Source organism: Sus scrofa, chromosome 7 (assembly GCF_054392235.1).
Source record: "Sus scrofa isolate SSC_HxYL_T2T_F1_AM1 chromosome 7, Sscrofa_HxYL_maternal_Yorkshire_Landrace_v2.0, whole genome shotgun sequence".
Classification (NCBI taxonomy): Eukaryota; Metazoa; Chordata; class Mammalia; order Artiodactyla; family Suidae; genus Sus; species Sus scrofa.
This window is the reverse complement of record NC_139389.1, coordinates 20,372,970-20,399,485: the sequence shown is the minus strand read 5'-3', so window position 1 is coordinate 20,399,485 and position 26,516 is coordinate 20,372,970. Positions and strand designations below refer to the sequence as shown.

At 43.4% G+C, this 26,516-nt stretch overlaps 1 protein-coding gene and 1 long non-coding RNA gene across 26 annotated transcripts in view; one reads left to right on the top strand and one right to left on the bottom strand.

Moving 5' to 3' along the window:
* Window positions 1-1,260: 1,260 nt before the first annotated feature.
* CARMIL1 (capping protein regulator and myosin 1 linker 1) overlaps window positions 1,261-26,516 on the bottom strand; it is a 317,278-nt gene continuing 292,022 nt past the window's right edge. For 7 of the 25 annotated variants that reach the window (XR_014809756.1, XM_084967588.1, XM_084967589.1 and 4 more), the window contains 6 exons: window positions 20,476-20,905; window positions 15,828-15,909; window positions 13,693-13,896; window positions 11,562-11,702; window positions 8,736-8,885; window positions 1,261-2,305 (listed from right to left, as the gene is read on the bottom strand). Coding sequence is in view for 13 of the 25 variants with exons in the window: in XM_084967588.1 (XP_084823714.1) it covers window positions 2,169-2,305; window positions 8,736-8,885; window positions 11,562-11,702; window positions 13,693-13,896; window positions 15,828-15,909; window positions 20,476-20,905 (1,144 nt within the window). In the remaining 12 variants the exon portion in view is untranslated. Of the gene's footprint in view, window positions 2,306-8,735; window positions 8,886-9,220; window positions 9,246-11,561; window positions 11,703-13,692; window positions 13,897-15,827; window positions 16,233-17,001; window positions 20,906-26,516 lie in introns of those variants that run through there. The other 18 variants (XR_014809755.1, XM_084967591.1, XM_084967585.1 and 15 more) reach the window with 7 other exon arrangements.
* LOC110261657 (uncharacterized) lies at window positions 2,207-14,156 on the top strand. Its single transcript, XR_002346102.2, has 4 exons — window positions 2,207-2,370; window positions 2,918-3,101; window positions 7,428-7,525; window positions 11,352-14,156. It is a non-coding gene; the product is annotated as an uncharacterized LOC110261657 (long non-coding RNA).

Genomic DNA, 26,516 nt, shown 5'->3' with positions numbered 1-26,516 from the left:
GTGCAGTGCTTTTAACTGAGCAAGTAGAAAAAGTTGTCTTTGCATGGCCATCTCATCTTGGGATTGAGGCCAAGTGCAACTTCTGGGAAAAATCAGGGCTCTCCTGCCTCCTGAGATTTTACTGTTATTGTTCATTCATTTTTTCTTTGCAAAAGAAAATGGATCATGGCGTTTTCCCTTCAACTGGGCAAAATTTTCTCTGGGAACAGTTTTGCATAGGGACAGTGGGAAAGAGGATTGTCGATGGAAGCAGGTAGATCACACAGGGAAATGAGCCAGCATAGGGCAGGGTCAAAATAGCCTTTCTATGGTAGGTGGAGCACCCCATCCTAATAAACCAGGTGTTGGCTATCCTCTTCCTGGCTTTTCAGCTGCTGGGTTTTTTTTTTTTTTTTTTTTTTGTCTTTTTGTTTTTTAGGGCTGCACCTGCGGCATATGGAGGTTCCCAGGTTAAGGATCTAATAGGAGCTACAGCTGCTGGCCTACTCCAGAGCCACAGTAACGCTGGATCCTTAACCCACTGGGCGAGGCCAGGGATCGAACACACAACCTCATGGTTCCTAGTCGAATTTGTTTCTGCTGTGCCACAGCAGGAACTCCTCAGCTGCCATTTTTAAATTGCAATTTGACCTCTTTACAACACCTGATCTGTGTCTGCCCACTTGCTGGCCGGTGGCACATGCTAAGTAGACCCAGACCAACCAATGTTAAACTTAAGGAACAGTAAATCGAAAGGTCAGTCTGCTAGCTCCAGCCTGCTAGCATCCTTAAAACAAGAAGTGACTTCTGGATGGCGATACCCTGGTCCCACTCCCAACATGGGATCTGAATTACTGACAGCCTGAGTGTGAGTTTTGGCCTTCCACACGGCACCAATAGGAAAGTCATATGTGTAACTTGGTCCCCATGCTGTACAGTGGGGAAAAAAAATAAAGTCATGGTCTGTACAACTTAGTGTTGAGTGAAGATTTCCAGACCTCTCCCAGCAGGAGTCTTGGGATGGTTCTGAGACTCTGGCCCCCATGCCATCATCAGGCCCAATCATCTGCCTGAGTGGGTTCCCCAGGACACTCATAACTTCCAGATGAATTTCATCTCTTTCCCTAAAGGAGGGAGCGGGCTCTAGAATTGCAACAGGTTTTTGATCGTCTGAGAACTATGATGACTCTGGATTTTTGGGGAAAAAAAAAAAAAAAGTTCATCACCCCCAGCCAAACCTAATTCTTAAAAAAAAAAAAAAGACACTGGAGAAAATTAAAATTCCACTTGTAAAATCATTTTATTGGTATAAATATACATATGAATAAAATACCTTCAGCCTGTAATGTAAGTGAATATTTGTGAAATGTCTTTAAAAAGTAGTATTTCGATTTTTTCTTTATAGGTGTCAAAGTATTTTCTTAATCCCACATTAAAAGCTAATATGCAGACAAATTAAAGGCCTTCAAAAAAACACAAGTATTCATAAAACCTCATTCCAATCGACTATATACATTAATCTGGGCACATGGTCGCAACAGCCATGGGCCTTTCCCTTGGTCCTTCACTCACTGGTTGATGGTATCCCAAAGGTCACCGACCAAGTTTAAATGTACAATTCCACATCAGGAAGGAAGGAAGTTCCCCATGGGAGAATGTAAAAACCATACCCGAGATCTAATATATATAATTTATACAAATTATTAGTGTGCTCTGTTAATTACAGTGTGCAATTGCATACATCAAGAATAAATTGCTCTATCGGTCAAGTGCAGATCTGACACAGGTACATGCAGCAGTACCCCACGGTCAGCTGGATGGTGTTACTTGTGAGTGTGTGTCCAGTTACTTCGTTTACCTCCAAAACTCATCTTACAGGGCAAACTGTAGCTGCCTTGGAGAAATTCAAGTAGGGCTCACGGGATAATAGCTGGCATTCGTTGAAGGCATATGAAGGAATGTGTAAAAGTCAAATGCCAAGGGTTGGGAAAAGATCAGACATGTGCTTTGATTACCAAGAAATGGATCTGTTTCGGTGTTCAGAAAAAAAATTTAAAAAGGGAAGAAGGGAAAAGAAATGAGCACCAAGAGAAGGCGGCTTAGGAAGCAGGAAGAGGGGTGGCCCTTGGTTCCTTGCTGATGGCTAACACAAAGCACCCCGCACAGTAAGACTTCGGTGTGGGTGCCCTTTACACAAAAATAAACTCTTTTTCTGCTTCTTCTCCAGAGTCACTGGATTTGCTGCCTTGCTGGCCATCTTTTCCGGAGGACCATTGCTTTTGTTCTTGACACTCCTGGGCCTGCTGGCCCCAGCTTCTCCTCGCCACTGAAACAGACAGGGAAGGAGGTCGTTATGGTTGATGAGCAAGGTGCCGCCAGTGGCCTGCGGAGGTGAGATGCACGGGCCCTGAAGGGTGGCAGGGTTCGGGATGCACTTTCTCAGAAAATATTTTCCTAGTACATTTCAAGACTCTAGACAGGAATTAAAAACAAACCAACAAAACAGAAACAAGACAGAAAACATCAAAACCCCAGTCTAGGAGAGGCTGTACCTCTCATAGACGTGGTTGAGGACCTGAGGGCGAGGACCCCAGAGGGCAAGGATGGATGGGGGGGTGGGGGTGATGAAGGGAGATGCCAGGAGGGAGGAGCCCCTGGAAGCCACTCTGTCCCAGGGGACCTCCTCAGTCACAGCTGCCCCCTTCTGCAGCACAGAGAACACAAAACAGCCTGGAGGAGGCACCGCTGGACGGATCTTCCATCTGATGCCTTCTGCAGACCATTCAGGGTTGGCCACCCCTGCTTTGGGGACAAGATAGAAGGAAAGGACCCAGCAATCTTTGTCAGGCCTATGTCTCAGAAAACCTCTCTCTAGGAAATGAATAAAAAGTCTTGTGGACATGAATTAATCCTGCCTATGGTATATTCAATCTTTTAGGAAGCAGCCACCAGGTCAAAGAATTGTTGTTTGGGGGCCTGTTCTGATTCCATATAAATATGGAGGATCCTCTGAGTCTCTACAAAGTGATGATGAGAAAACAATCGCCAGACTGAGCCTCTGTGATTGATGGGTCCCACCAGGCAATATCCTCTCTACTTCTGTTCCTCTTCACCACTAACAGGTAGGTCTTGGCAATCTTGAAATTGGGATGGAAGGCCAATCTTTCTCCAAAGCCCATGTTCTTTCCAACTAGACCATAGCTTCACTGTTACTCTACCCAGGGAAAGGTTCAAAGGCCACGCTCTAGCATCGCTATTAAGGATTACTAACCATTACTCAGTCTATGGTGGAGACACACTTGAGCTAAAAAAAACTAAACCCATATACTTTGCGCAGGTTGAAAGAGAACAGCTCCCTCACCACTCAGAAGTTTAATGATCCAACCAGGAACACAGTCCTAGAAAGCAAGGGGATTCATTTGGTGCTTCTAATCATTTTCATGTCGGCATTTATACTAAAAACCTCATCTTGTCAGGAACTGACTACTGAACCATTGAACTGGCTAAAGCACGTTTCAGGAAATGAAAGCTCATGAAACCTAATTGTCAAAATGCAAATATAATAAAGTACTCCTGCCAGTTCTGCTGTTTAAGGCCAGATTCTGGTCTCTAGACAATAAAAGTTTAAATTTTAGTTTATTACATTAAATTGAAATTACTCAAAATTCTGAAAAGGAAAAACGTTCACATCTCAGCATAAAAGTTAATGTTTTTTTAATTTTGACTTTGCTTACCCAACAGTGTTGAGCAAATTCTCAGAGGTAGGGGAAAAGTAATGATTTTTATTTTTTAGCTTGAATTGGGTATACAAAAATTATATTTGTTGGGTCCTTTGAAAGTTAACAAGCCAGGTTTTGGGAAAAAGATAAATTTTCATAAATAACTTTCCCCTTATCCCAAAATCAATCTGATAGTATTATTCAAGGTATTTAAGTTCTCAAAATTCTGCAGTATTCCAAACAGGAGTCGAGAGTATTTATAATGTTTTCATCTTGAAATACTTTGCAATAATGACTTCAGAATAGAGCATCACAAGTGAAATCTGCTAGAAAATGTTATTCGTCCCATTTTAAAACCAACCAAAATAAGTTATTCCTCTATCAAGTGACTCAACTTTCCAACACTACAAGTGCAAAGGAAGAAATACAATGATACATTGGCTCATTTGTCTTCAAAAGCAAATGTATAGCTTTCATTCTTAAATTAAAAAGCTTTTCATCCTTCCTAACATCTCAGCTTCCCTGAAATCCCAGGTCCAATTGATATTATATGATATGACATCAGAGTACTCCTAAAAAATGGAGAAGATCGTGCCATCAAATATTTGTCAGATAAAAAGAGATAACCCTGGACCAGGGCTAAATGAAATTCAGAGAAATCAAATATAGGACTCTTCCTGCAAAAATTAGGCTGTCCTTCAATCTTAATCTAAGTGACACTGACTTCTGAGTCCTCTAGGCTACAGGGCGCAGCCAGCAAACTTTAACAAGAGGCTGGTATCTGTCCAAGTCACAAAAGCTAAAAGTTGTAATTTGTTTGACACAGTCACTGAGACGGATAATGATAGGCTCTTTCTGGAGGACTGTCAAAGCATTCACCATGGTGGTGACATTATTTAAAAAATCATTCTGGGACTTCCCGTCTTAGCGTAGCAGAGACGAATCTGACTAGGAATCATGAGGTTGCAGGTTCAATCCCTGGGCAGTGGGTTAAGGATCTGGTACTGCCGTGAGCTATGATGCAGGTTGCAGACGCAGTTCGAGTCTGGCGTTGCTATGGCTGTGGTGTAGACCAGCAGCTGTAGCTCCAGTTAGACCCTTAGCCTGGGAACCTCCATATGCCGCAGATGCAGCCCTAAAAAGCCAAAAAAAAAAAAAAAAAAAATCCTGAAAATATTGACTTGTATTGATGTAACTCTACCCATTGTAATGAGAGTAGTACCAGGCTTACATTTCCTTAGTAGCATAGGGAGGCACCATTCTTGGATAGGAAAACTGAGGCAGGGCACGATCATGGAACTAGGGGCACAATTAACTTCTTTGCGTTTGGAAGCCCCAGGCACGCTATTAATCACAAGTGCACACAACTCTGAACGGAAAATGTTTTTTGGTCAGTTTTCCAGCCTTTAAGGCAGCATTGTTTGATTGTATATAATTAGGATGGTAATTACCATTATAGTGAAATAGATTTGGTCAGGCTCCTATTAATGGATGGTCTAAATAAAATTATGTTTGGTTGAAACTTAAAACTCAAGACTTGTTACTAATTCAGATGAGCCTTCTCTTGGGGGCCTGATTTAATGCTTGACTTTATACTGTGTTCAAAAAAAATATGATTGTTTTACTATATTTTTTAACGCAAGAATTCATACATTAAAGTGCCAGAGCATCTCGACACATGTGTGTGTACACATATTTATAACCACTCCAGGTACCATTCAAATTATAAAAGATACCTGAGTAAGTAAATGGGCAATTTATTCAACACAAAACTCCATGTATATTCATATCCTGTCTATAGTGGTGATAACTAGCAGAGAGGCTCAAATGTGAAATCTGTCGTTTTTGAAGATGATCTGATTTTGCAGATATGTATGCAAATACGTATATATGCTAATTTTAAAGCTTCTGAAATGTGCCTATAAATTCAGAATTAGAATTAGAGATTCATATGAAAATTTGAGTTTTTTCTCCATTTTAAGCTTCACTCCCATCCATATTTCCCAGGAGAAATATGATAACCTTGAAATAATATTTAGTAGGCCCTGACTTTTCAATACTTTCTGGCAAGAGCCAAAAATGCCAACCAACTGTTAAATTTCTTTTGAAGAATTCATATAGGGGTAAGCAAAACCCAAATCTGGTGGAAAACGGGCAACAGAGCACTGGCTTACAGACTATGAACCACAGCCAAATATTTGTCGGCTGTAGGTTGAATTATAGAAGAAGCAAGTAATATATATAAAAGGAATGGGAGAATAAGGTGGCCTGTGCAAATAGGATACATTACAATATACAAAGCCCAAACCGATTATTTTTCTCAAGAAAATAGGATGTACTCTAATGAAACATCAGTTTATAATTAAACAGAGAGAGAAAATGACAGAAAATTCAAAAGATGCAGTTACAAATACTCCCAAGAAAAGAAAGTAAGGCTTTTAACCTGTCAACGCAATATTAAAATAGCCACACAATTAAAACATAATAGTCATGATAAAAAAATAAGGCAGCATGCTTTGAGAACAATAGCCTCTGTTTCACGGATACATGATTTAAGCGAATAAGCTGTTTTGGCATAAACAAAGCTGTTCATAAAACACTGAAAAGTACACACCATGGTTTAATAGAATTGCTCTGCTAAATGCTATTTGTTAACCGGGAACTATTCAGAAAGCAGACTGCTATGCAGTTCTCAAGGGTGAAGACAAGTGCTGGGAATCGGCACTAACAAAACAAGATTAAAATATTATACATACAAGTACTTTAATTGAAGCTCCTGCAAAAATTATGTTTTGGGTTCCTGTCGGTATTTCAAGCAATTGAGGCAGAAAAGCAAATCAAGATGGTCCTATTTCATTCCATCAGAATTTGATGCAGCCCATCGCAACGAGAATTTTAAGCCACAGAGGTCATGAAAAAATGAGAGACACAGAATGTTAAGCTTTTCTAGGATCTGGCTTATCTCTGTCTTCGTCTTAATTTTTACTCTTAACTCAAAACTTTACTGGATGATGGATGTGGCAGAAGGAGGTGGTCTCTTGGTCTGTGTGTTGTATAAAGTGCCTCTTAAAGAAGGAATGCTATATTGCATCCAAGGGGCTTTGTTAATCCTCAACCCACAGAAGTCAGCTGATACAATAGTTATGTAAATTTCCAACACCTAGAAACAGCGAGGTAGCCTTGAGTGTCCTTATCAAAAGAGGCCATATAAGGAGATAGAGCTTCTGGAGTTCCCGTTGTGGCTCAGTGGTTAATGAACCGGACTAGTAACCATGAGGCTGCGTGTTTGATTCCTGGCCTCTCTCAGGGGCATTGCTGTGGCTGTGGTATAGACCAGCAGCTGTAGCTCCAATTAGACCCCTAGCCTGGGAACCTCCACATGCCACAGGTGCAGCCCTTAAAAAAAAAAAAAAAAAAAAAAAAAAGGCATAAGAGCTCCTGATTTAATATAAAAATAATTCTGCCTCTCTTCAGGAAATAGGTGTCTTAGATGTTCATTTATGTAATGGATTTTTCTTGAAAACCTCCTGCAAAGAGAAGTTACTGTAACCCTGTGTCTACCAACACATCTACCACACAGGACATACTTGAAAAGTGAGAAACCAAGTCAGTTGGTTTCTTCTTGGGCAGGTGCTACTTGGCCCAGACAGAATGTTCTATCTTATCTGATAGACTCCAGACCTCACTTTATGCCATGGGTCACACATCCTTCTCCATCCTGTCACCTAGCTCGGGTGTACCAGACCACCAGGCAAGTCAGTACGTGGCTCATTCAACACTCTCGGCCAAGAAGGCGAACTCCAAATGCTGTTGCTGGAGGGGAGCTGGTAAGTGCTTTTTTGGTTGTTTTTGTTTTTAAATCTGTCAAGGGAAGTCCTCAAAGACAACAGTTCCTACTTGAGAAAGCTTAACTCACTGGGCTGCTAAGCTGTCAGGTGGGTCAGAAGAAGTTTACCATCAATAATTATAAAGTGTTGACTTTTGAGAATGGTTTAGCCTTTTGCAATAAAGGGAAATGACCTCTCTTTAAGGTCATTTCCATGGGCCTGCCTCCTGAAGTGCTTTTCTAGGAGGCAGCCCTGGGCGCTTTCTCCCTGGAGCCAATCCACTCCTATGTTAACCTCTGACAAAGGTGTACAGGAAGAAAAACGGCCTTATTCCAAGGGAAGAAGTCCCTTAAGGAAAGTCCACATTTCAGAATATTTTATATTCCTTTATGATGCTAAAATTTCCTTTAAAAGACTTTAAGTGATATTTATAAAAAGTTACTACCCCGGGAGATGATAAGCACTTAGTCACAGAAAAGCCATTTCCTTTCTGAGTCAGCAGTGCTCCTTCTAAAATTTTCCATTGGAGACAAAAGGTGATTTGAAATCTGTCTCCTGGGACCTTCCTTACCTAACAGAATTTTACAGAATTTAGTATAGGGTCAAATGGAAGACAGAAGTCATTGAGTAACTGCCATAAAACAGTATAAATTATTCCTGGAGGTTGAAAAGTTAATTGCTACTTTCCTTTCTTACTAAAGGGTCATAAAATGTCCACTGTGAGGTTATGTGCATGACACAAGGTCTGCTTTAGTCAGTGGCATTTTATTGATCCTTTCCTAAAAGAGTGTAAGGTGAGGTGTATTAGGCCCATATCCTCTTAAGGCATAAACTGTGTTACTCTAAGAAGTTCCAATCCCCTCTTAGTTTAACTCTAAGGGAAGAGTAAAGAGAGAAAGGAAAAGAGTAAGAGACATGACCCCAGACAAAAATAAACCTCCATCATCCCCCAAATTTGAAAGGACCAGTCACCATTCTCCAAAGTAACTCGATCCTCCTAAGAAATTTCTAATTTTAGATTTTGAGGTCAATAGTTTTTGCCTCCCCTGGAAGGACCATCCTGTTGCAATTTAGGGAAAAAAAAAATTCAGTTGTATGAATAAATCCCTGACCCAGTCCCAGGATAGAAGCGACTCAATTAAAGTTTGTTTTTGTTAGTGCCAGTTCATAAGCTTTGGGACAGTGAGGTATGATAATCGAAGGCTCTAACCATTTGTTGGCTGTGACTTCCTGTGCTCAATTGCATTCACCTCCTCTTCTGCAATGGTGGAGTACAGTTTTGAAGGTCTTTTCCCTCTACTGGAAGGCTTGCCACTGTCAAGATCTGAATGCCTTTTGTAATAATCTCCTCTTTGCACTACTGAGGAAAAGGGATTCATTTTACCCTTTAGAGTAGCAAATACATCAAGGTATTGACATTAATATTAAAAAGATTCATATTAAAAAGTAGATAGCAGCTTACCCACCCCACTTAAGAGTCAAGGCACCTACACTGTTGGTCCTGAACAGATACATCATGATCTACAGAATTCAACAGCCAACATTATGGAAATGTCGTGCACAATGAGGTGAGCTCTGAGTCTGCCCCCAAAAGATACTAACAAAAAGGCCCCCACGTTACCATTTTGATTCCAAGATGGAGTAACGAAAATCACATTCACCATGGAATAATCCAGAAGCATCACAGCCATTTACCTGTTTCAGAAATTAGTTGGGCACGCTAGTCCAAAGGGAGGCAGAGAACAAGGAAATGAAGTAACCAGCATGAATAATGTACAAGAAAATAGGAGTGGGCACATCAGGAACATGTTGAAAAGGCCAGGCTCAGAAGCGGCTCTCACTCCTGAGCCAGCGTAATGGATAAACTGAAGTCAAAATATTACCACCTCATCTTTACTGTTCTCAGACCTCGTGTGCATATTTTCAGGCCATTTTCAACAGCAAGTGACACCATCAGAATGATCTCTGTGATTAACTTATCTTGGGTCCCAGAGGGAAAAGCAATGGCTTCCATTGCTCTATAATTTCTAGCTGGAAAGAGGGCGGGCACGAACACCCATAATATTTAGAAGGGAGGAAGGGAATCAAACATCTACTCCTGAAGCTCTGAAATGGTTGAGAAGCACCTCATTCATTCCTAACTTCTGGGGAAAGAGCACCCGACTTTTGCAAAGCAGCAAAGGACGTGCCAGTGGCACCCAGCATTTTATCCACTAATTAACGCAAGAGGCGCCATGCTACATTCTCTTACGCATGAGGCTGGTGGGTCACTCTAGGCCTTGTTTTAATCATATAGGCAGGTGTCTTAGAAAATACCATTTTTCAAAAATATTAAGCAATTACTTCTTGTTCAGCCTTTTCTTTTTCCATCTTTCCATATTTCCTCTGGCTTTTGACAAATAGGGAGCATTCCTAGTTGCTACTAATACCCCTCCACACCACAAATTTTTTTTTTCCCTCCTTTTTGGGCTTGCACCTGTGGCACATGGAAGTGTTCGGGACAGGGGTCAAATTGGAGGCTGCAGCTGCCAGCCAATAATACAGGATCCAAGCGTGTCCGATGGCAATGCTGGATCCTTAACCTACAGAGTGGGGCCAGGGATGGAACCTGCATCCTCGTGGATACTAGTCAGGTTCATTACCACTGAGCCACCATGGGAACTCCTCTCCAACAAAATTCTTTCAGGCATTTTCAAAGCTTCCTTATAAGTAAAGACACCAAGTCAGCAGTTGCATAAAGAAGGGGAAATGAGGGTTGAATTGTGGGGGGAGGAGCTATGGGGTACAAACAGGGCTCCCAGGAATGATTGCTGGCTCGTCACTTTGACCTGGCACCACCCAAGTTTCTTCTTCCTACAAGATTTCCAAAGGCTGAGGCTGTAATACTAAACCCTGTATTTATTGGTTACCCCATGTGAAGGGACCATAAGTGTCAGCTTTCTTTCATGCCTTTAGTTTCTTTGTTTGTCAGAAGTAGTTTATCAGCTTTGGTCAGAACCCCACCTTCTTTTATTTACAGCCAATAGGTGAGTGAAGCCTGTACCCACCAAATAAGTCTGCAGAATGGATATGAGGAAGTAGGCTGTGTTATTTTTGATTGAATTCTCAATTAACAAAGACAGTTCTCAAAAACACTTCCTATTAACTTCGACCCAAGACCACCATTCATAAAAGAAAGTAGGCCAAGGTAGGAAGCTGTCAGAATCAGAGAGGGTCAAAGAATTGTAAAGCATCAAACAAATCTAAAATAAAACCAAGCAATCCCAAACCACACTGAGAGCTCTCTGAACATGGGTGATGATGGCTCTAGAATTTCTTTATAGATGGGGCTTAGAGACGGCACTTACATTTTATGAAGGACAGAACCCCAAAGGGTTCATTGAACAGAATGGGAGAAGTGAGGGAAAGAAGACCTGGTGAGGTGCAGAAGTCACCCCAAACATGCCTCACCTCCACTGATAATGACCTTTGATGTGTTAGGGAGATGGCATTCAAGTCCCAGGACCATCTCACTATGCTCCCGGCTCAGCAAATTAGAAGGAACAAATCAGTATGATGATGCCCTGAGAGCATCCATGTAGGTGACAGACTTCTGAGAATGAGGACCATCTAACCTCATGACTGAGCAAAGCTAATGAGCCACAGTGTTGCCCATAGCAAGGGCAGGCTTCTAGGTTCTCAGAAATAAGAGAACCTAGAAGCCTACACATTACACCAAATTAGTCACAAAGCAATGGGTAATACACTGGGAATCCCTTCTGGAGCATCTAGAAATTACTATTATAAAGACCTTTGGGCTAAGTGTCTCAGTTGTTTTATTTTTTAGATACGGTCCTTCACGCAGACCCAGTGTCACCAATAACAGTGAATCAAGTTTCTGAATGAAAAACTGCTCTGGTTCCAAAACTGAATCCGAGGGATGCTGACTTATAAACCTTAAGATATAAAGTGAGAAACTGAGTCCAGGATTAATTCCTTGCTCTTAAGATGACTCTCCTTGGGGAGAGCTGACACAGGAAAAAAAAAAAGGTATTACCTTCCCGGGAAAATGTCCTGGGACTGGGCTGCGGGCTACTCTGGCCATCTCTCTCCTTGTCCGAAGGAACTTTTTTCAGCACAGGCGGAAGAAGAGCGACTTTAGGCGAACCCGGGCTGGATGGAGAGTGTGGGAGGTCCTCTATGGAAACACAAAGCCACATGTCAAACTGTGCCATGAACTGGATTCCTAAAGCATAAGCTGTTTAATCTTTACATACAAACAACCAATCATTTTTTAAAAAAGCATCATAGAATTTTCTGGCCCCAAACTGGTCTCATAGAGCTCAGTGAAGTAACAAACAAGAGAGTGAAAAATAATTCAAACTCAACAAAAAGTTAAAATCTGCAGGTGGGAATCTCTTTAGACAGAATTTCAATGAGCTGGTATTTGAAAATTAGATGTAAGTGAACTGAAGGTTGCTTCTGCCTCAAACACAAAGGCTGTTTGTGTTTCTTCAATTGGTGACAGAAATTGTCATTACAAGCCACTGCCTTTACCTGCTGTCAAACCCTGGAAAGTGGTCCCCACGTGGTGTATACAACATATATCCGTGCCTACAGGAGTGAAGGTGCATGTACCTGCGTACAGATACTAAGATCAGGAAGAACAGCTTAGAATCATGGACTTTTGGAACCAGAAAAGACTATGTGGTAATCACTGTACAAATGGAGAAATTAAATGACCTGCCAAGCTAAAAAGATGACAAAATATCTGGGACTAGAACTCGAGTCTCTTAAGTCTAAAGACTGCCCTATTTCACTCTAATTGAAAGGATCAGCTGAACTGCACTCCTTTTTCTGCTCCATTACCAGCAAGGCAGTTCTCAATTTGGGGGGTGCTTGTGGGAGCCCGAGGGCACAGAAGACAACCTTCGGCCAGGTTCTCGTCACTTCCTACTTCAATTCAAGTCTCCACCTGCTTGACGATAGAAGCAGGGATGGGGCAGGATGCGGTGAAAACGGCACTGCCTGTGTTGACAGCCTCTTAGAAGCGTGGAGAGGGAATGCAAGGGTGTATTGGAAAATGCCTGCTGAATTCTCAAGCTCTAGCAAAACGTCTGTGGGTTAACATAAGTCTCAATACACTAAATACTACGAACTCAGTGAATGCATTCAGCAAATAAACTGAAACAAAAGCTTCTTGCAACAGAATATTGGGAATCTGGCTATTTTATATTCCGTGTTGGCAACAGGGGAGCCCAAATCCTCTACAACCTGGATTTATTCTATTCGAGATGTTTCCTTACCTCAGACACAGCTGGCCGATGGGAATGCCAGCCTGCTCCTAAGTGGTCATCTTTACTTTTTTAATTTTGAAAAGTATTTTTTTGGCCTCCATTCTCCCCACTTTTTCTGTTTTGAAGCTTTTTTTTTTTTTTTTTTTTTTAAAACCACACCTACGGCATGTGGAAGTCCCTGGGCCAGGTATCAAACTCTTGCCATATGGCAGGGATAGGATCCTTAACCTGTTGAGCCACCAATCATTAGATTTTCTGATCCCAGAGTCAGCAAACATTTTCTGTTAAGGGCCAAAGTGTAACTATGTTAGGCTCTTCAGACCACATGGCCTTTGCTGCAATGATTTAACTCTGTCCTTTTAGCACAAAAGCAATGGGAGATGCGTATATGCGGTGGGGCTGTGTGCCGGTGACACATTTATAAAAACAGGCCCATAGTTTGCCAAGCTCTGTTCTAACCCTGACAGTTTCACAGGATGGGGGGTAAAACCAGAGCAATTTAAGCTTTCCCTGTTTGTGGTCCTTGTCCTGAAACTGCAGCTCTCTGAAGGGTCTGGGCATCTGGAGATGGCTTTCAGAAAGTTCCACCACAGAGCACTGCCAAGGGGTGAGCACAACACTGGCTGCTTTACCCATCCTGCCTCCACCCTGTAGCCCCAAGCACAAGGCCAGTACCTGAGCAGGTGCCTTGGTGTTGAATGAAGGAACCCTTCAGCCTTTGTCACTTCGGCAGCCTCTGGCAGGTTTGTCATGGCCCCTTCCTACAGACACTCTCACCGCCTGCCATGCCCGCATTCACCAGCTGCCCTGATACCATCCATGGAAGCCAGATCCTGCTGCCCTGGGAAGCTGCCTGGTCATGGTGCCACTTCCGGACTGGCAGCGCCTTACCTGGCCGCGAGGCAGTGCGTGGTTTCTGCGGGATGGTGGGTCTCGCCCCTGGGCTGGGTTTGGGGGACTGCAGGAGCGGCTTCGGGCTGGTGGGCCTGCTGGAAAAGCTCCGAGACCTGGAGCCCCCCTCCGCTCTGAGCTCCACTTTGGCATTCTTTTCTGGTGTTCCCAAAGCGAAGCGGTTCTCTGGGTGCACTTTGGGCACTAAAATGAAAAGGGGAACAGAAAGCACACTGGATCGTAAAAAATCAGAGGTGAAAGAAACCAATCCCTTGAAGCTGGGTGCCTGGTACAAAGTCTGCTATAATTGTCACTTCTCATCAGACATGTATTATTTATTTAATTGTAGTTGACTTATAATAGTATATTAGTCTCATGTGTGCAAGAGTGATTCAATATTTTTATAGATTACATTCCAATCAACATTATTATAAAACACTGGCCATACTCGCTGTGCTGTACATTACATCCTTGTGTCTTATTTATTTTGTACCGAAGCCTGTACCTTTCCCCCAGCTTGCCCCTCCTCCCACCCCTCTCCCGACTGGTAACCACTAGTTTCTTCTCAGTATCTGTCATCAAAGGTATGTTAGGACAGGAACATGCTCTTCTAGCAAGTCTGTAGAATGAAAACATGCTAGTGGAAGACTAAAATTCTTGATAGAAAAGCAATGAACTTGAGGGTGCTCTTCTGATCACCCCTGACTTATTCCGCAGATGACAAGCCTCACATTTAATAGGGTAAATGTCCATATGAACATACAGGGGGATGAGCAGGTCCCAATGCATTTGAAGCAGTGACATCTTCCTTAGATTTGGCACAAGGTACACATATAACCAACTGCAGGTGCCTCAGTTCTGGACGACAGTCAGTTAGGGGTCTGGCTGGGTGAGGAAAGCTGTGCGGATACCCATAACCTCATGCCTAGTGATTCAGCTCCACCAGCATCATCTCAGGCCCACCTCCATCCCTTTTGCTGCCTTAATGACCCAGACCAGGCAAAAACGAGCCGGTCGAATATGAGTTATATTCCAACTCTGACTAATGAAGGCGCTAAAGCTAAACACAAGAAGGTCATACGGCAAAATGAGATGCACAAGTTAACGAGTTATTCTCTGGTTTCCATCTAAGGTATCTGATTCCCTTACTACACCTAAAAAGTCAGAGGGACAAAGGATATTGGCTATTCATGGATATTTGAGCTGAAAGCAAAGGGCCTCCTCCCGCGCACAGCTTAGTTTTTAAAACATCAGCAAAAAGAGAAACAGACTCAGAGATCCTGAAAACAAGCAAGTAGTTACCAGTAGGGAAGAGAGGAGAGAGATGAGGGAGGGAGATGAGGAGGTGCAAACTTCCGGTGACAAAGCAAATGAGTCAGAGGGATGACGTGTACAGCGTGAGGAATATAGTTAATAATACTGTGATATCTTTGCACGGTGACAGATGATAATGAGACTTATGGTGATCATTTTATAATGTATAGGAATATGCAATCAGGAGTTCCCACTGTGGCACAGCGGAAAAGAATCCGACTAGTAACCATGAGGTTGTGCGTTCGCTCAGTGGGTTAAAGGATCCAGCATTGCCATGAGCTCTGGTGTCAGTCGCAAATTCGGCTCGGATCCTGCGTTGCTATGGCTGTAGCATAGACCAGCAACTGTAGCTCCAATTCAACCCCTAGCCTGGGAACTTCATATGCCGCAGATGTGGCCCTAAAATGGAAAAAAAAAAAGAAAAAGAAAAAGAAAAAAAAATATGGAACCACTGTGGTGTGCCCCTGAACTGACACGGTGTTGTAGGTCAGTTATACTTCCATAATTAGTTAATCAAAGCCAATCATCAGGTCCACCCCTCTTCCACACCTTCCCAAATATCCACAGTTTAGTCCTTCTCAATGAAATTTCTTCCCTTTGGGAAACTGGAGAAGGTGCTCTGTCCAGGTGCCAGGCTATACTGGTGGGCAATGTGGGGCAGGTGAAGGGATGTGGTCTTTTAGGTGAAAGGTGAGACCATATAACACAGAGACCCATTCTTGCTCTCCATCTTTCTTTTCCTTCTGTCAATCACACGCACCACCTACAACCAGAAGGTAAGTATTTCTTCCTAAGCGGGTGGTAGCAATGGCCTGACTCACCTGCCCCACCTCCATCCAACTGTTCCGAGCTGCCCAAGGCCAGGCTGGAAGGATCCTGGGGGGTGGCTTCACTCCCAAGTTTCTAAAAAATGCAAGCACCCCACCCCCAACGGTGCGTAGTTATTTAAAGTGTAAGAAAAAAGAACAAAGCAGATGATAAAAGACAACAAATCATGGCTCTTTAATTCTGCTGCCATTACTGTGACCTCTCCGTCTCTCCAAGGCTGGCATGAAACTATGAGAAACACCTTCTGCAATTTTTTTTTTTTTTTTTTTTTTTTTAGGGCTACACTTGTAGCATATGGAGGTTCCCGGGCTAGGGGTCCAATCGGAGCAACAGCTGCCGGCCTACACCAGAGCCACAGCAACGTGGGATCCAAGCCGCGTCTGTGACCTATACCACAGCTCACGGCATCACCGGATCTTTAACCCACTGAGCGAGGCCAGGGATTGAAACCTGCAATGTCATGGTTCCTAGTCGGGTTCGTTAACCACTGAGCCACGAGGGGAACTCCTGTTCTGTGTTTACAGTCAGGGCTCTGGGTCCAAAGTGCAGCCAGTTCCTCAGGCTGCTCCCCACAGATGGGAGGGGCGGAACCAGGAGAAGCCAGTGGGCGTGGTGACGCCTCCTGTTCTCCTCTTTGAACACCCATGTGGGCGCTGCAGCCCCTGATGCTCCATGTGATGGGGGCACTGATGCCCTAAGCTTCCAGGACCTGCTCCAGGTTGGGCTCCACTGATCTAAAAGCAGTGGAAACCTTTCTGACCTCAAGGTACAAACCAGGTAGACGGGGGCCTGAAATGGGCAGGGACTTCCTTGCCACTGAAGCAGAAGGCACAAGACGCAGATCTCCTGTTTAGAAGACAAATATAGATAAACTGCTCTGAATTCATTTTTCAAAAATCTGAGGGTGGGATGGGTTTGTGACGGCAAAGACGAGGAAGATGAGACGCCACTGTCTTAGGGCAGGAGCTGTGGCTGATGAAGTGGGGGAGTCAGCCCCTGCTTTATGGAGCAGAAAGCCCACATAAGAATGAGGCATTTAGGAGTTCCCATTGTAGCTCGGCGGGTTATGAACCCGACTAGCATTCATAAGGATGCAGGTTTGATCCCTGGCCCCACTCAGTGGGTCAATAAGGATCTGGCGTTGCCATGAGCTGTGGTGTAGGTCACAGACACAGCTCAGATCCTGCATTGCTGTGGTGTGGGCCAGCAGCTGTAGCTCTGATTCGACCCCCAGCCTGGGACCTTCCATATGTTGCACCCATGGCCCTTTTTAAAACAAAAAAAGAAGGAGCATTTAGATACAAAAAAGATAAGTCTGGTGTTGGCTTAATGATACCTAATAGTTCTATTGGCAAAGATGATCTACATCTACCTCCCATCTAAAAAAACAAAAGTTGAAGTGGGTGAGTAGACCAGGAGGCACAACGACTCCTGAGAGTCGGCCCTCCAACCTCTCCTTCCCAGCTCAACCTGCGCTTCTGACAAACCTAAAAGCAAATAGTGGCTGCCAGGTCCAAGCTTTAAGTTGTTTTGGATGAAAGAGGAGAGATTATTTGAAACACAGCTGAGCTCTGACACATTCACAATCTGCCACAGCCACACCCCCGCCAGGAGCACGGCAGTGTCAGAGGGGAGCAGTGAACACAGCAGGAATGCAGGGGCATTTCTCAGCAAGTGTACACATGTTCCACTTTCACCAGTGGAGGGTGCAGAACGGGTCTCAGAAGAAATGTGTACACGAGTGCTACACCAAGAGTGGGCAATTCTCTGCCACCATTATGCAAAACTGATTCCCAAGGAAAGGAAGCCCCGAGCCACGGGCTGCACGTGGAGCCCCCTCTGAGCCTTGGACAAGAGTCTGCAGGGCCAGGGACGAGCCTTGAATAGCCAGCCCACACCAGCAGGGGGCGCTACTGCCCCTGACCCCAGGCTGTCCAGAGGCTGTGCCTAAGCAGTCCTCAAATGCACAGTGCCTGGCCTCGCCTTTTATGGCTTCTTGGAATGTGGAGTCCTCCGGAACTGTGCTCACACACAAAAGATAAGGTGGAGCATTTAAACAGAGCTAGAAGGAAGGTGAGATAAGCAAGGCACTCAGGGCGCATTGAAGGAGGAACTGTCTCTCAGGCTCTGGCAGCTACGGGGCTGGCATCTGAGAGTAAGAGCCTCCTTAAATGATGTAGGTGTCTTACTTGGCTACACTTAAAATATAATCCTAGGAGTTGTCTTCCCTTTTTCCTTCTAGGCTTTCTGAGGTAGTTATAAATCTCCCAAATGCCTATGCAGAATGAGGATATAATAACCTAATGTCAATAACCAGAATGAGGATATGATAACCTCATTATAGGGGCCACAGAAGAAAAGATGTGGCTGCTAAGCTTTCAATACCTTTAGTTAGTCTCCTTTGTTAATAAATAATAAGTGCCGGAGCTCCCGTCATGGCTCAGTGGTAACGAAGCTGGCTAGTATCCATGAGGATGCAGGTTTGATCCCTGGCCTCGCTCAGGGGGTTAAGGATCCTGCATTGCTGTGGCTGTGGCGTAGGCCGGCAGCTACGGCTCTGATTTGACCCCTGGCCTGGAAACTTCCACAGGCTGCCAGTGCGGCCCTAAAAAGACAAAAAGAAATACATAAATGAAATAAAATAATAAGTGCCATACTTTCATTTTTACAGCTCTTTAAATACATCTACGTAAAAGTGAATAGTGTGAAGAGGAAAGTGAAGACAACATAATTTTTTTTTATCAATAGTATATTAACTTCTGGTATTATGTTGATAGTTTATAGAGAACACAGTCATATAATTTAGGGAGAAGTATCCTAAAATGAATTTATGAAAAACTTACTATTTTATTGTGCTGATGGAACACCCTTGACTGATTTCAAGTGTTAAAGCCTAAGGATTTTTTATTATCGTTGTTTTAAATAGACACTAGATGGCGCTCAAAGATTTTAAGTCGAACAAATAAAACTTAAATCCTAAGAATTTTGTCACCATGAGCCAATTTATTTATCAAATCCAAAGCACGTGGAAGAAACCCTCCGGCACTGCTCATCTCTCTATCCAAAGGCATCAGTGGAAACAGTGATAAAATAAACAGCTCATTAGTGAAAACAGTGCATTCCTGGTTGTAAAGAAATTCTCTAAAAACAGATTAAAATATAAACATTTCTTTGGCCGTCTGACTCATCAATGACATAGTCGCAGTATTTATTCAAAATTCTGACCAGCAAAGGCCACATCATGTCTCCCTTGTTGAATTATCAGAACGTAGTCTTACCCCCTCCACTCTTCCCTGAGAGCTAAAGTCAGGAGGGCTCTGAGACTAGGAAAATGGTACTGGTGGAAGAACTATAGTGAATAGCTGTCAAATCAAAAGGGATGCAGGATTTCATGAAAAAAAAAAAAAAAAAAAAGAATTAGTCATTTAGAAGTAATATAAAACAGCCCTCCGTGTCCCGGTATACAGTTTACCATGTACTTTCCGAAAATCAAGGGGGATGAACTATTTTATTCTGACACTTAGGTAAAATCGATGTGCAACTTCCCTTTCATTGAGGAACCCAGTTTTACAGACATAAAAGCTCAAGCGAATGCACAGAAACCAAAGCCTGGCTTCATTACGTTAATCTTAGTGATCACAATAAGGATACCATCCTCAAGGAGCTACAGAAAAACAACAACAACAACAACAAAAAAAAAACAGATAAAAAGGGAAGAAAAAAATGCACAACTTTTAAAAAGAGGTTCAAAAATAATGCATTAAATCAGATGTGGGGGGCACTCAACAATTTTTAAATGATAAAGTTTTTCCTCATAGCAATAGATAATATATCTCAATGGTCAAGTGTTTGATTAACTCAGAGCTCCTGTTGTGGCTCAGGGGGTTAAGAATGTGATCAGTATCCATGAGGAGGCGGGTTCGATTCCTGGCCTCGTTCAGTGGGTTAAGGATCTGGTGTTGCCGTGAGCTGTGATGTAGGCCGGCAGCTGTAGCTCTGATTTGACCCCTAGCCTGGGAACTTCCATATGCCACAGTTGAGGCATTTAAAAGGAAAAAAAAAAAAAAGGTTCTATTAATTCTAGCAGAGTGCAATGCTCTTCTTTTTGACTTAAATCTGGAACTTACTGAGGAACTTCTAGGTTTGGAAAATGACAAATTCTGAAAGAACTGAAAAACACATCTCCCTTTATAGAATTAGAATCTGGTTTCAATCGTTTGATTTGCCTCTGGGAGCTTTCCTATCACCCATCAGCTTCAGGTCTCCATTCGGATTCAACAGACTCAGTCTTTCCCCAGAATGGAGCATGTCCCTGGCACAAGTGTCGGGTGTTTCTGACATGCACAGGAGCCCCCGAGCAGGTGGGACAAGGCCTGCGGGACGCTCAGCCACTGACCAGCCTCCAGAGGCTGAGGCTCTCCGGGACATCGCAGCCTCAGGGCCAGAGAGAAAACATGCCTTCGTATTCCATGCTCTGGGCTCTTTGGGGAAAAGCATTGTGTGTTGGGATATCTCTTTAATCTCCAGGCTGTTTCTCTGTATCTCTTTTGCCCATGAAAAAAAAAAAATGAATGGAGGCAAAAAAAAAAGACAAAGACAATAAAGTCAACATAGACACTCCTCCTCCTCCTCCCCCCTTACCTTCTGCGAGCCAGCAGCCCTCCGCTCCTGCTTGGCCTTCATCTCTGCCAGCAGACCGCTGCCCATCATCTGGACCCCGTACCTCCGTCCTCCCTGTGGGCTGCCCTTGCTGTCACTGCGCTCCACCTTCCCCACCTCCTCCCCTTGACCTTCCTCTAGGGACTCAGGTGTTTTGAGTTCCTCCGCCCGCTCAGCACTGCCATTGTGCTCGGCAGCCTTCGTGTCCTTCCTGGGGGCGTCCACGGCTGGACTTCGGACTCCCGCCTTGGGGGAGGAGAGTTCTTCGGTCGCCAAGACTGCTGGGGACCGGTCACATTTGGACCGGGGTTTGATTAAATTGAGAAAGCCGCTTTTCCGAAAGTCCCGCTTTTTCTTCTCGTCTCCTCCTTCGCTAAGCTCGTGGGACTCTGAGCCTCTTGCCGACCATCTCCTGTGTTGCAAAAGAACAAAGCCTGTTGGGTTGATTCACTGTACCTAAGGTTCCAGCAACCATCCGTCAAAAAAGAAACGGGGAGGCTGAGGCTTTATACAGCAACCATTCTGAAGCATTTTTAAAAGCTGACGTCAGAAATAGAAAGGTACATTAAATAGCATCATCCTCTCCACAGGGGAGGAAACTGAGGCAAATACAAATTAAGAATGAGAATCTGGGAGTTCCCGTCATGGCTTGGTGCATTAAGAATCTGACATAGTATCCATGAGGGATGCAGGTTCGATCCCTGGCCTTGCTCAGTGGGTTAAGGATCTGGTGTTGCTGTGGCAGTGGTGTAAGCTGGCAGCTGCAGCTCCGATTCAACCCCTAGCCTGGGAACTTCCACATGCCATAGGTGCAGCCCTAAAAAGAAAAAAAAAAAAGAAAAAAGAAAGAAAAAAAGAATGAGCACCTGAAGTGTCGGTGGGGGACTGGGAGCAGAGGTGAGTTTTTTTTTATGTTTAAGTCCTTAAATCAAGTGCCTCTCCACTGCAAGAATTGCCAGAAAAGCTGGCTCCACTCAAGACACAGGTGGGTGATTGCCTTATTTAACTTGGCAGCACTAGAAAGGACCAAATTTTCCCTTAAGTCTCTGAAATCTTTCCATAATCATTAGATCATATCTGAAATCCCACCCTTAGTGCCCAAAGTCTGGATCCTTCTTAAATGTAATACCACTGGAATGAGGCAAAAACATGAAAAGACAGGCAAGGAGCTTTGGCAGGGGGCTGTCAGAATGAGAATACTCTGAAATGGATGGGGTAAATGTGGAAATGATGTGGGCTGAGGGGGAGGTATCCACACTGCCTTTCACGTAAAGCTGGCAGAATGAAGATCCCTTTAGCTCCCCTGAGTCCCCAGGAAAATACCAGCAAGCGATGGGGTGGCGGTGGGGCGCAGGCAATAAGCCCCAGAATGGAGAAAAGGCAAAAACAGCAGTTTGGAAGCCAAAAGAGTTAGGAGTGAAAACTGACTTAATAAACCTGGGCAAGCTGATCCCTCAAGTATTATTAGCAGGGGAGGCCCAGAAGCAAATGAATTTCAGGTGAAGGGGGCAGACTATGTCACCGCGAAATACATATCTCCGGCTTAGGATTATTTTAGGTTATTTTAAAGAAACAGCAGACACAGGGGGAAGGTCTGAAAACTGCGGAGAAGTTTGTGTAAGAGACATTTACGTTTATAAAGAAAATCTCCATTTGTAAGGGTGGGTTTCTCTGTAGAATAGACAGACTCAATCTCTAGAAATTTTTCTATGGGGAAAGCAAGGACTTAAACCTGCATAACAACCTTACCCTTGCTTACCTGGTTCCCAGTAACCTCCCCAAACAGCACCCAACCCCATCTCTCCTTTGTCTTTAGCTGAAGATGGTATTTAAGGTGGTGGCCTGAGCCATTTCTGAGAGTTACTCAATCTTCCTGGGGATCTCCCCCCACCTTTTTTTAAGGACCATACCTGTGGCATATGGAAGTTCCCAGGCTAGGGTCCAAGAGGAGCTGCAGTGGCCAGCCTACACGACTACCATGGCAACACTGGATCTGAGCTGCATCTGGGACCTACACAACAGCTCAGGGAAACGCTGGACCCTTAACCCACTGAATGAAGCCAGGGATCGAACCCACATCCTCCTGGATACTAGTTGGGTTCATTACTGGCAAAACCACAATGGAAACTCTGAGGGATCTCCCATGTATATGGGAGGTATACATGTTAATACACTTCTGTTGGTTTTTATCCTGTGAATCTGCCTTTTTATTGCAGAGGTGTCTCAGCCAAGAAACTAGAAAGGTAAAGGGAAAATTATTTCTCCTCCTCTACAGAGGAAAGGCTACATATTGAAGAGCGATACCTCATGGACCCTTTCTCTCATTCTGAATCCCATAATGAAGCAGCCAGGTTAATGCCCTCCAGGCTGGAGCTCAAACTTTCTAAGTGGACATGAGAAAAGACCTGAAGATTCTGTCAGGGAGAGCTCCCCTCCCCCAAAAAATGATCCAAGAAGGTCACCCTACACTGAAGCCTGCCACCTGACAACCCCCACTGACAAACTTTCAAGACATTTGTTAGTGCCGCCATTTCAAAATGAAAGAGGAAAAAAAAAATATTGCATCCATGATACAAGAATAATAGGAAAAAAAAATGTGATAGCAGAAGGAGAAAACTCAAGGCTGGAAGATAAAACTGCAGAAATCCCCCAGAAACTGAGGGGTGGAGGGAGGAGCGGCAATAAAAAGAATGAGATAATAGAAGAGAAAATGTAAAAAGGAAAAAAAAAGTGGATTAATAGAGGAAATATACAATGTGACTAATGGAAGTTAAAGAAAAAGAATATAGAGGAAAAGGAAGGAAAGAAATTAAGAAGAAATAATTCCAGAACAATTCCAGAACCAAAGGACAAGAATTTCCAGACTGAAATGGCCCATTAGTGCCTACTAAATGGGTTTCAAAAAAACAAAGCCAAAAACACACACAGAGCATGTGATCATAAAATGTCAAAATATTTGGGACAGAGAAGATCCCAAATGCTTCTGGAGAGAAGGAAAAGCAAAAACAAGCCACAAAGAGTCAGGACTCAAGACAACATCGGATTCAACAATACCAGAAGCCAAAGGATAATGGGGCCAGGTTTTCAAAACTGACAAAAAATGGATTCCAATCTAGAGTTCTATACCTAGTCACAATATTAACCAAAATGCAAGACACAGGAGTTTCAGAAACTCGCTCCTATGCTTCCTTCTCAGGAAGGTGCTGCACCAAACCAGAGAGTAAATAAGGAAGATAATGACACGCCCAAAGGAACCTGGAAAGACAGAGGAGGTGGCAGGGGGTGTCCAGCAGACAGTGAAGGGAGATCCCAGGAGCACGGCAGGCTTAGAATTCACACTGGGGCAGTCAGATAGCAATGAGGGATGTGCCCAGGAAAATGCAACTGAGGATACTTGGGGACATGGAGAGATGTATGCCTTTCCTGGAGATCTAGGGGCTACATTAGTGACAGGAATACAGAAAACTAAAGCAAATGCAAAGGGGGACCATTTTTAACTCCAAGGAAAATAAAAAGCTGTGTAGGAAGGGAAATGTAGCCAAATCATAGCACACTGTGTAAGTCAGCTGTGAATATTTACATGTTTATAATGAAGTAAACATTAAACACTAATGTAACCAACAATTATGACAGAACTAAATAAGATGATGGGGAAAGGAAAAGTAAGAGCGTGTGTGTGTGTGTGTGTGTGTGTGTGTGTGTGTGTATAAGTTTGCCTGCATGCATTTGGTGGACAGTAGGGTAGGAGTCAACTGTTATGGCTACTTTTAAAAACTGAAAAACAGGACATAGCAACAACCAAAAAAAGTTTTTTAACAATATGGACGCAAAATAAATAATAAAGGAATAGGAATTAATTGCCTCCAGGGAATAGGGAACAGGAAAAGAAACAAGGGCCTTTTTTTCCCCCCCTAAGTAAAAAGCCTTGAAGAACAGCTGACATTTTAAACTATGAGGAGCAGGTGTAACTTTGACACTCACACTTCCTTTGTACTACTTGATGGTTTTACCTATGCCTAGACCTCTACATTCCAAAATGACAATAATGTTTTTACATAACAAAATGAGACAAAACATGTCACAACCTCTAGGGGATTCCGTCATCATTTGATGAACACTAATGCACCTCGTTCTATCTGTGCACTGGAACAGGAAGAGAATCCTTCCGCAGCGGCAGCTTTGTAGAAAGTGGGTTTTACACCTTATAAAGTGTGCTCAGCTTTCATTCAGAGCCTACGATGGGAGGAGACAGCTTTAAAGGCAGAGGTCATCCCACTGGGAGTGATCCAGATCACAGAGATGATCCACTTCTAACAAAGAGACCATTTCACAAATTCAATCTTAATTTCTAAAGTCTACAAAGAGAAACTCCAGTGTTATCTCTTCATACAGACAGAGGCCAAGACTGTCTTGATCTATTCAACCAGTAGTGACCAAAGGCAGATTATACATTACAGTCTGCATTAGATCCCAAAGTTATAATGAAAAACAAGACCCCAACACTGTTTCTGAAGAGCAGCATTCTTTGGGAAGAAAAGACTTGAAAAGCAAATTCCTAAGAGGGGTTTATTTTCCCGTTTGGCTTGGTTTCTGTTGATAGCGTTTTTGAATCTTTTACATTGAGAATATGTTCATCCATTGCCCACACTGTAAAAAAAATAAAACACCAAACAAACTCTCAAAGGAGTATGTGTGTTCTAACAGATGTGTGCAGAGGATGGGAAAAAAGTGTGTTGAGTCAGCAGGAGAGAAAGAGCAATTAATTTGAAGGGTAGAGGGTGGGAGGTGCATTCAGGGGAAAGCTTCAAAGAAAAAATGATATTTAGGTTGGATCTTGAAGGAGAGGAGAACAGAACTTTCCCCAGTATGCCAAGCTTCAAGGCCAGTGTCAAAGAAGACAAATAATTGGGTCTTTCCAAAGCTTATAACGTTCGGTAAGTTATACTGTTATGGATATACAAATTTAACTTACTCCCACCTCACCGTCCTGCTGAGGCAAGATAAGACACATCGATCTACAGAACGGACGAGTTTTTCCCTTCCCTGTGCCCGGCCTGCCCACTCTCAGCTTATCAGGATGGTTTTAAATTCGTTCCCAAATCGGTTATCTCAAGGTGAAGAATGCTTCCCAGACACAAATCCATATTCAGAGCATATTTGGGGATACATCTGCCTTTAGTCAGGGATTAAATAACATGGTACAGATCACACTTAAAGGCTGGAGTATTTCAAATTAAGCTCTTACCATTGAAATTTCTTCTAAGGAAACTCCATCTTAGTAAGAAGAAAATGCAGAGAACTACTTAGAGGTTAACTCGAAAGCCTCTTCAACTAATGCTGTTGGCATTTTGACACTTAAAGCCGTACCATTCAGCAATGATGCAGGGCCCCAAGACATATCAAACTATGAACAAGGAGAATTTTAAAAATACAGTTGTCCCTTGAACAATGAGGGGGTTAATTCACATCTAACTTGGGAGTCAGCCTTCGGTCAGTATCCGAGGTTTCTCCATGTCTGCAGATTCAACCAACCACAGATTGTGTAGTACTGCAGTATTTACTATTGAAAAAAATCAGCAAGTGGACCTGTGCAGTTGAAACCTGTGTTGTTCAAGAGTTCCCATCATGGCTCAGCGGAAATGAATCCGACTAGGAACCATGAGGTTGTGGGTTCGATTCCTGGCCTCGCTCAGTGGGTTAAGGATCTGGCTGTGAACTGTGGTGTAGGTGGCAGATGCGGCTCGGATCTGGCATTGCTGTGGCTGTGGTATAGGCTGGCAGCTACAGCTCCGATTAGACGCCTAGCCTGGGAACCTCCATATGCTATGGGAGTGGCCCTAATAAAGGCAAAAAGACAAAAAACAAAAACCGTGTGTTGTTCAAGAGTCAACTCAAAATAGTTTCAGCCTGCCCAGGCCCACTGTCCTAGACACATGCCATCAGACATGATGAACCCCTAAAAAAAATACCGTGGGTAGGTATGCTTTGCTGTCTAATTTAGAATAGCACTTCAGCTTGAGTGT